This window comes from Grus americana, chromosome 5 (genome assembly GCF_028858705.1).
Source record: "Grus americana isolate bGruAme1 chromosome 5, bGruAme1.mat, whole genome shotgun sequence".
NCBI classification, from domain to species: Eukaryota; Metazoa; Chordata; class Aves; order Gruiformes; family Gruidae; genus Grus; species Grus americana.
The window spans coordinates 64,669,459-64,679,919 of NC_072856.1; the positions used below are offsets into that span (position 1 = coordinate 64,669,459).

Consider the following 10,461-nt stretch of genomic DNA (forward strand, 5'->3'; position numbering starts at 1 on the left):
ACTAACAAGTGGTTGTTTGTATCATAGAATTTACCTTTGTGCATTGTCTGGGGGTTGGCTCCAAATGGAGGACACACATTAGTTTAATGGTATGAAGTTACACCATAAAGTCTAGCTAAGACACAGATTTGGCACCCTTGAAAACTTTTTCTCTCAGCTAGAAGGCTACTTGAATAACATTTTACAAGTTCTGCTGTCAGTTAAAAAACATGGGCAGGTGATACTTTCAGATAAACCGCTCATCAGACAAGCTTCTCCCAGAAAATTCTTCAAAGGCAGTTGCAGTGACCTGTATCACTGCTGTCTTAGAGTTGGCTGGCAAGTCCCCCTTAATAAATACAAATACTTTTGAGTCTGAGGCAGTTCTGGCAAAACCCAGAGTCTTTTTATACCTCCACAAATGAGCCAGAGGTCTGATGTGTTGTACTGGAGAGTGCAAAGTGACCGGTGCTGCTTCCCTCCTTTCAGGAGGCTAAAAGGAGATCATGGAAGGCTACAGCTGAACAGCTTCTGCATGTTAATGGACATGATCAGGATTTTACAGTTGGGATTTTCAAAACAGAAGGAACCCAAACCTCAGTGAGGCCAAGGCTGATTTCAGTGCCTATTTTCCAAACCCTGTTTGCAAATCCTAGCTGCAAACCTTAGGTGGTTTGGCTCTCAGAAGTGTGTCTTGCTTAGCCGGGCAGATTGACCCAGTGTCTAACTGCATGCACATCACATATCGACAGGCTCATGTGGCACCAGCCTCCTGCTTCATGCATATTCAGCGTGCATTGCTCAGAATCATGCCATTGTAGTCAGGTCTGGGCAGTGCCGCGCGCACACACACACGCGCAGACACAATGTCTGCACAAACCCAGCAGTTGCAGGACCCTTCACCACACTAGGACCTTTTATTCTTTCCCTAAAGACTGACCAAAGCACTTAATTATTATGTCATTAACTCATGCTGTGAAGGATCCTCTCTCCTTTAATTTATCTGGGGAACGCTATACCTGCATAAGAGCTGGACTCAAAGCCTGGCTGAGCGTGGAGCCAGCGCGTGCTGGCGAGTGGCTCTGCAGAGGTGTGTGTGCGAAGGTGTGTGCTCCAGCTCAGCTCCTGGCCCTGCCGTCCTCATACTCACTGTGTCCCCATGTCAGCATGCAAAGGAAGGGGTGCAGGCAGAAACAGGCAGCTACCCTTCATCAGAGACTCAGGCCACCATTTATATTTTGTGACCTGTTGAAGGGCAGTAAACCTATGGGGTCAGTGAGTGTTTGAGGGAGTTTTTTGCTGTCTGAATCAGTTTTATATGAATATAGAATGAGATGAAAGTCAAAGCAGACATATAAATGTGGCAGACAACCTCATCTTTCACTTTCATTCCTGTTCAGAATAAAAACTCGAGTGTGGAGAGAGTTGATGCAGCCAGCCCTGGGTTCACCTGATGGTGAAGGAGCAGATACCTCATTACTTTGCCTCTTGGTATCTGCAATGCCAGACGCCGATGTGACAAGTACTTTTGCTCTGGTGTAAACAGTTACAGGAGAAAATGGCACCCCGAGGAAGCCAGGCAAAGGATTCCAGCTAGAGGGTTCTGCATCGGGTGTGCCTCTGTTCGCTTTTAAGGGAGATTTGTTTATGTAAGGAAATGTAGAACAAAAATAATATAAAAAGCCTTGGAGGTGACTGAAACTGTGACTGAAGGAGCAAACATAGCTCTAATACATAGCTCACGTGTTTTCAGCAGCATCTAAATTCCAGGGGAACCAATACATCTCAAATCCCTGAGGCCTGTTGGCAAAAAATGTCCTGTCTCCGGAGAAGCCCATGGACCATGGATGGACCCCACAAATCTCCACTGACTCCCCTTCTCCCCCTTCCCTGCCCAAGGAGCTGTCAGGTTCACCTCCGTTCTGCACGGCGGTTTGGCTCACCCCCTTCTCCCTAAGGGAGAGGAGGAGGAATGGCTGGGGGAGCAGCAAATCCTACCCAACAGCTGGACACAGCAGCAGTGCCACAGCTCCCCATCCCTGCGAGGGAGATGACAAGAAGGCAGATTTGGTTCCTGCCCTTGAAAATCCTAACTGACCTACTGCAGGCTGTGGGTGGGGGGGTTGTGTTCCCAGGCTGGACATGGGCACGGGGACAGCCACGTAAAAGTCATTCAACTCATCTCCCTCCTCTGTGCTGAGATTTTCCACCTAGCAGTTGGCACATATTTTTTCCATGCACATGGGAATATTTGCCTCAGGTCTAAAAGGCACAGGATCCCTCTCTCCCAAGTCTCATTTGGCTGGAGAAAGAGGCCAGCTGCCTTTTCATGTCCTCTCCCGTGCATGCACATATCCCCAGAACTGTGTCATTTGGCCTCTGTCCATCTTGCTTTGAGTGTGGCAAGGCTTTCCTTACCTGATCCAGCTTAGTAAATATCCCAGTCATTTCATGGCAGAAAGGGGCACGTTTCAGGATATACAGCCTCCTGGTCAAGTCTGTTTTGAATTATTCAGCATCTTCCTTGTGGAGGGCAATGAGAAAATGCAGTTTGGCATCTCTGCATGAGAATAGAGCCCACTTCCAGTCTGCAGGAATATGAGGCAGAAGATCCTAGAAAGAAAGAGAGAGGGCTTAGTTGCTCATTTTGGGTTTATCATCAATTCACATTAACTCAGGGAACTCTACTGAGGTGGGCTTTTATATTTTTTGGCTCAGCTCATTTCTTTGCCTGTCTACTGCTTACATCCCAGGTAGTGTTTTTCCCTGGTGTGTAGCCTTTTTCTTTCATCAGCAGATGATGTTCCACGTACAGCATCCTGAGCTAGCTCACCTGTGCTCATTTCATTTAACATGAAGGTATTGTGTGATAGAAAATTTGAGTATCTCAAAAAGTGAAATTTGCATAAATGTCCAATACTGTCCTCTGACAGAGGAATTTTTAAGCACAAAAATGATGGGGCTGTGAATACTACCTCCTGTCCAAATGCTCGCTGGTGAAAGTACACCAGTTACTGTGCTGTGCTGCAGAATTTTGACTGAAAAATAGTATGAAAAATGGTAAAAACTGCACATTTGTGTTCTGGATGCCATTTTGTAAGGATGATTTGCAAGTCACATACTCCAGCACCTCAACACTGCGAGCAACTGGTGGAGCTCCAGCTGCCTGCATCAACACAGCGGAGTCTGCTGCTAAACTCCCTGACATAGGTGCACGCTCTAAGTTGTAACTGCATTTTGGAGCATTCCCTAGTCCATGCCCCTGGGTTTCTGCAGGAAGGAGACCTGGGCATGTATCTGGAAAGACTCTGGCCTGGTCCCTAATGCGTTAACTCAGCACCCAGGACCCCAGCATGTACCGCCAAGATCCCTATCCCTTGGCTTCCATGCAGTCCATAGCTCTATTCATGCGTGCTCATGACCACAGGTCCAGCGCTGAACACTGACACTTAAAACCATGAAAGACTTATTATATTGTGTGTATTGATGGAGAATATAGTAGGATGTGAATGTTGCATGAAGAGAAAAGAGCTCAGTAATACTATAGCAATTTTTGCATTCAAGCCCATCACTTTGAAAAGCAATGCTAATATGTGTAATAGTAATGAGTAATATAGCTCATTGACTCACGGCAAACATGCTTTGGTGACTCACGATTTTTGGAGATTAGATGATAAGAAATACGAGGCTGGATTAATTTTGTTTCTTTTCGTATTTGTGATTTTTTTTTTGGACAGATTGCATTTTTCCTGAATTTACTCTTTGTTCAGAATGATTTGACAAGTGGCATCTATGAAATCTGTTTGGCTGGTGGTGTGTTCAAGCTGTTCATGAGGACTTGTGCAGTGTGTGAAATTAAAGCTGTTTTGTTTAGATTGTCATGAGCATGTTCTTTGGCTGGATGAAGAGTCCTCTCAGAAACAGATTATCAGTGTAAAGAAATTAAATTCACCTTTGTGGACTGGATAGTCAGCAATCATTTCATAACATTTTGCTTTTATAGTGGCTATTCCTGATGGTAAGATTGTTTGCTGGAGGGGTTGGAATAAACTATACAAATTTGGTGAAAAACACTGTCAAAATTAACTGCTTTACAAATGTAAAAATATATTAGTTGAAAATGGTTTTCTGCACTTGCTTTGTTCTAACTAACGCTTTCCATGGATCTAGACAAGGAAAGTTCTCTAACAAGCATAAAGTTTGGCCTTTTTTTTAATATTTCTGAGACGGTTGGATTTGCAGTAGCAAAAGGGATTTATTCTGTATTTTAAGGTCCCGTCTGAAAAATGTTTTCTTACCCATGTAACTATTAGGCAGTGGTAAAACCAGGAGTCTGTTCCTATCTCAAGACTTAGCAAATAACAAAATCATATTGTCAAAATTTTGAATGGGAAAGTGGTTTATTGTGGCTAACCCCAAACTTTCTCATTCATTTATCAATAACCAAAACTTGAAAATGCTTTGATCAAGCATTTGGCATTTGGACTTTAACCAGGGGGAAAAAAAAAAACAAACTAGTTTCCAGATTAGCTAAATGCAAGTTAGGGTAAAAACGTCCATATAACCCTAGCAACAACACAAACCCCAGCTTGCATTTCCCTTGCTGCTGCAAGAGACCCACCATGCTGCGGTTGGAGATATTGTTGGATATATGTGTCTGTCTAACCCAGACACAGATGCATGAAATACAAGGGTTTCAAGTAGGTCATCAGTTGTCGTTTCCTCAGCAAGTTGCTGAAGTCACATCACTGCTTCTGTTGAGGAGTTCCCGTTGATGCTGATGTGAGCAGGAGCATCACTCCTCCCTTTTCCCTCCTGCAGGTGCTCCAAGCATTGCAGTAGCCATGGTGGCCATCCTCGATGCCCTTCCAGCTCTTGCCTTTAACGTGTTGATCTTCTCTCCCCAGCTATCGACCTCTTGTACTGGCGTGACATCAAGCAGACAGGGATCATGTTCGGCAGCCTCCTGTTGCTGCTCTTCTCCCTGACCCAGTTCAGCGTCGTCAGTGTGGTGGCCTACCTGGCCCTCGCCGGCCTCTCGGCCACCATTAGCTTCAGAATCTACAAATCCGTCCTACAGGCTGTGCAGAAGACGGACGAGGGCCACCCCTTCAAGTGAGTGCTTTGCAGTCATGGCCAGGGGCCGTTTATTTTGCAAAGGATCCATTCCCAGTGGCAATTCACGTTTCTTTAGCTGCTGCTTTTATACTGGATAAAATTCTTTTCTTGCTCATAACAGGGGAAGTAATTTTTTCTGTTGTCCAGTGTCTCAAGAGCTGTAAGGCTGTATTGAAAAAACCACAAAAAAACCCACAAAAGCCATCGTCCTCTGAGACATGAGAATTTTTTTCCTGAAATTCTAAAGATCCAGAAAATGTTAAGCAAACAGAGAAAAAGAGTTTCATTGGAGCTAATGATAATACAGTATCTCTGCAAGCAGGAAGATCATTATTTCTGAGCACACTCTATTTGGCGTAGAGGGAAACTATTCATATCTTTTCTCCAGCACTGCTTGGCTGTGATGTGGCAATCCATTACCTTAGGTGATGGTACCAGAGCCAATGCCGGTGCCCTCCCCACCCTCTGCAGGGTCTGAGTGGTTTGCTCCAGGGAAACAGCAATTCTTTCTCCTCTGCTGTGCCAACAAGTTGGTAAACCAGGTCTTGTTGGGGTGCTGCTCCTTCTGTTCCACTTGGGTTGGCTCTGAGACGCGACTCATGACATGGGCATAGCTCAGAGAGAGGCGCAGGGCAGGTGTAGGGATGGAGGAGAGAGAAGGGGGTGTCGATGCTGAAGGTGACACGTGGCCAGACCACAGATTTTGTTCCTCCAGAAGCTGCCAGCTGGAGGAGATGTCCCCTTCTGTGGCAGCAGTGTTGCACAGAAATTTGTGGGGAAACCCTTCCAGCTATGATTTGCATCCCCCTTCAGGTGGAGTAAAGAGAGAAATTCCATCAAAACCAGGCTCTGCATGGGGAGAGAGCAAGGCTGGAGGCAGCCAGCCTCAGTGCAGCCCACAATTGCCCAGGGAGATGGGTCATGCAAGGCAAAGACAGTGTGTGCTGGTGGCTCTGTGCCTGCAGGAAGGGGGACACGTTGCTCCAATGCAAAGAAATGAGGTCTGGGGAGGAGGGAGTGATGGGGCTGACAGGCACGAGTGTGAACGGCAGGTGAACTTCCCTGGGTTTGTAACTGGACCTGTGTTTCTGGCAGAGCCTACTTGGAGATGGAAATGAATCTTTCACAGGACCAGATTCAGAAATACACAGACTGCCTCCAGCTATACGTCAACAGCACAGTCAAAGAGCTGAGGAGACTCTTCCTTGTTCAGGACCTTGTGGATTCTTTAAAAGTAGGATTGCTTTAAATATTTTTAACCCATCTCTAGAGGATCAATCTACATTTCAAAGTACTGCTTCCCATGTTGACAGTGTCTTCACAAAACCTATTTTTGTGTAGCTCTAAATATAAAAGTTGCTCTCCTTTTTGATTTCCAAACTGCTTGTTTCTAGCAGTTTAGAGGTTTGCCAATCTGCATTTGAATTTATTGATATGTAATATAGGAATTATAAAAGTTGCAGGATGAGCTTAGCTTCACTGCAGTTCTAGAAGCATCTCTGCGTTATGCTTTCTATGGCTTTGCCACAAAATAGTGTGTTCCCCTCTAATGCCTCTGTTAATCTGGATTTCCTCTAATAGTGGCATTTACTGCTATGGAGGAAGGTCTTCTTTCCCTCCCTGCTGAGATAATTATTTATTTTCAGCCTTACACCCAAGTAGGTGTTCTTCAGAGCGAAGGGAAGATCGTTAAGAGAGCAGACATGGGTTAGGCTCCTAATTACTAAAGATTTTTAGAAAAATGTACCCATCTCCTAGCCTCCAGAGTTTTCAGTCACTGGGATTATCACTGTGGGGCTGTGATTAACCTGTGTGGGATGACCCCTGCCATCACCAAAATTGGATGCAGAAATCTGCCTGTGCCATGCTCAATGCAGAGTCCTAAATGTATGCAATTAAGCCCTAAATATACGTGAAAGCTCAGCTAAGATGGTGAGAAGCAGTGAACAGCAGAATGGAGAAAGGGGTTTATACACCCAGAAAAAGTACCTAGTTCCTAATGTGCCTTACTTAACAAGTCCCCTTACACATTAGAAAAGGCTAATGTGCTATTATGTTAGCTAGTTAAGTGAACTAATTTCTTCTTATGCTGACACTGGAGGTGATGTAATGATCCATCTTTAATTTAGTTTGCAGTACTAATGTGGCTGCTGACTTACGTGGGAGCCCTCTTCAATGGCTTGACTCTTCTGATAATGGGTAAAAATCAACATTTCTTTTAAAATCTACTTTTAACTTTAACTCCCTCATAATTTCTGCTTAGACAAAACAGCCTATCCTCGTTGTGCCTTCCCCACAGTTAAACTACCAACTTTTATTTCCCTTTCCAGTAAATATTCATTATTCCTGTAAATTGTCCCTCCTGCTAGAACTAATTTGTGTTTCATGGTTTTGCAGCTACTAGTCCCAAAGCAATGGGAAATTCCATATTTGGGAGGTTTGAGCAAAGTTCATTTTTAATACAAAAATCCCTGGTGGATCAGCTGACCAAGTGGCATGATATGCGTTTGTCGCTGTTTGAAGTAGGTCTCTTCTCTGGAGGAATCTGATCAGCAGGAATATAACTGTGTGCTCTTTTTCTCCTCAGCTGTGGTGTCTATGTTTACTTTCCCCGTTGTATATGACAAGTACCAGGTAAGTCTGCCTACACGGTGTGGTTTGGGTGTCTGGGTGGTTCTGCCTTGTCAATGCTTGATTGACTTGGTCTCATTTTGCTCTTTGCAGGCACAGATTGATCAATACTTGGGACTGGTGCGGACCCACATAAACACTGTTGTGGCAAAGTGAGTTCAGCAGCAGACTTGACCAGAAGTCTTGCTGTGAGGTTGCGGTGCACTGGGGGTGGCTAAAAGCTGGGTGGTCCTGGGGACAACATGCCCTGTGGATGATGTTCTCCCCAGCTCCTGGCATGCAGGAGCCTGCAGGCGGGCAGATCCCTGGAGGAACACAGTCCTCAGCTGGGTGTAGACTGAGGCAGAGCTGTGACCCTACATCCTTCCCTCTCCTGCCATTTGGGGGAGCTGCGGACAGAGCAGCCCAACCAGGGACTCATGTCCATACTTTTACCTGGCCAAGACAAACAGGAAGGAATGTGTTAACTCTTTTTCCCACTGACTACCCCAAGCCTGGGTTTTTGCATTCAGGGACTTTGTCCTTTAGCATTAATAATATCATTAATGGACAAAGTGGCAATTAGAACACCACTGTCTTACAGAAAGAAAATACCTGGAAGCACCATGATCTTGAGTGTTTCAAACCACCATGGAATGGATGGAAGACCTGGATGAAATTTTTGATGCAGTCTGCTCTAGTTCCTAAAGTGCTGCCTGTATCAAAAGCTTTTGTGGGTTCCCTAAGGGCATGGCGAGGGTCTAAGCATAGTTCTCAACACTTGAGAACTGATGAAGCAGAATGGCTGGACTGGAAGGTAGATCCATACATCTCAGCAGTTTGTATCCGTAGCTTTGCAAAAGTTGGCTGAATAACAAGTATCCAATGGAAGGTTACAAAATGGTGAGGTACAGAGAGCAGGTGACCCACAAGGAGTTGCTGAGGAAACTGGGCTTGTTTAGCCTGGCAAGGAGGGAGGTAAGGAGTGATTTCATAGCAGCTTAAAAGTTCTTGATGGGAAGTTACAAGATGATAGAGCCAAACTCTTCTCAGTAGTGGCAGATGTTATAACAAGGAGCAACAACATAAATCCAGTTTAGGAGGTTGATGTTGGACATTAGGAGAACCTTTTTCACTAGGAGATCAGGACAGCACTGGAGCAGGCTACACAAGTAGGTGCCAGAACCCCCTTCCTTGGAAGCTTTCAAGATGCAGCAAGGCAAAGCTGTGGCCAACCTGATTTAGCATTGGGGATAGTCCTGCCTCACATAGGAAGTTGATTCAAAGACTTCCAGGGATCCTTTCCAGCCAATATTTGTGTGATTCTGCAAAACCCTTAGCCTTGGGCAGGACTAAAAGTCTGTACTGAAAATTCTTTGTTTAAATTTCATTCCTGGCTTCCAATAGACAATAGACCAATAGATAACGGACCATGGTAGAATAATGAAGTGGGGGGAATATCACTGACCATATCCCATGGGTTACATGAACCATCATGCCACTGGGCATTTACAACTAGGGACCTTTGAGAACACATAGCTGGGCATCACCCCATTTGCTTATTGGACTCTGGTCCACCTGTTATGACAACACGCTGAACGTAAGCTAAAGAGATTACACGTGGATAAGACGCCAAGTGGGGATCCACTGGAATGGAATAGCTGTCTGACCATATAATCCTCCTTTTTTTTTCTTCTTTATTTCTAGGATTCAAGCTAAAATCCCAGGTGCTAAGAGAAAGGCAGAGTAAAGCAGACTTCAAGAATTCGTCAACTACAGTAGTGAATAACAGGGGGAATCTGGAGTGAAACAGCTCTGTTCTTACACTTTACTGCAAATTTATCGTTCTTTTTTTTCTTGACACCATAATCTTAGAAACATAAACTCGGAAGCAGTGCTTTTCCCCTGCTGCTTCTGCACTTAGAATATTTGCAATCACTTGTGTCAAGCACTAAAGTATAGTAAAGAGAAAAGTGTACTAGATGTGTTTTTTTGTGTTGCTTATAAAGTGCATGATGGTGAGAGCCTAAATAATATTGACCTTTTTTATTTTATTTTTTTAGTGTTTTTCCTTCTTCTATTGGCATTGCTTCTATAACTTTTAATGTTACATGTGGCTAGGGGCTTTCCTGCTTAGCGCACTGATGCAATAGTTAAAATTGCTTCTACGTCACTGGGTTGCTGGTTGGATTCATCTTTATTAACTATATAGAATTGTAGACTGATGTTTTAGTGTTTTCCAGCACAAATAAAATAAACAGTAATCGGTACTTATGGTAATCAGTTTTGTATAACTCAAAAAAATGAAAATAAAACCCAGTACTTTTGTCGTAAGGGATTGACAGGCTGATTTACATGTATGGTAACTGGAAAGTTCCAGCATGTTAAATTTATTACAATTTGTATTACATTCTCTGTAGTTCCTAATGGACTTAATTATGGACTCTGAATATTTGCACTTATGTACTTGATACCGAATGCAGAAATAAATGTTACTAAATGTAAAAAGTTCTCCCTCTTGTTGCCACTGGGATTATCTTGACATATGGAAACTAGACACATACCATGCAAAAAGAAGCATTTTCTCTCTCTCTCCTCCCTGAGATCCACACACACTTTGCCCTTACAAAATCACGCAGTCCGACGAGATCATCTGTAGTACGTAGCTCATCTATCAGGTTCACATCTTGATGAGTACAGAAATAAAAGAAAGAGTATGTGGGTCCAACAGGTTAATTTTGAAAATGAGCACAT

General features: G+C 44.0%; 1 protein-coding gene across 2 annotated transcripts in view; it reads left to right on the forward strand.

The window, feature by feature from the left end:
• The window catches only part of RTN1 (reticulon 1), a 120,368-nt gene extending 110,153 nt beyond the window's left edge, over positions 1-10,215 (forward strand). For both annotated transcript variants that reach the window (XM_054828031.1, XM_054828032.1), the window contains 6 exons: positions 4,887-5,094; positions 6,193-6,331; positions 7,227-7,296; positions 7,685-7,731; positions 7,822-7,880; positions 9,415-10,215. In XM_054828031.1, coding sequence (XP_054684006.1) covers positions 4,887-5,094; positions 6,193-6,331; positions 7,227-7,296; positions 7,685-7,731; positions 7,822-7,880; positions 9,415-9,457 — 566 coding nt within the window. In that variant the 3' untranslated portion in view covers positions 9,458-10,215. The remainder of the gene's footprint in view (positions 1-4,886; positions 5,095-6,192; positions 6,332-7,226; positions 7,297-7,684; positions 7,732-7,821; positions 7,881-9,414) is intronic.
• Positions 10,216-10,461: the final 246 nt, after the last annotated feature.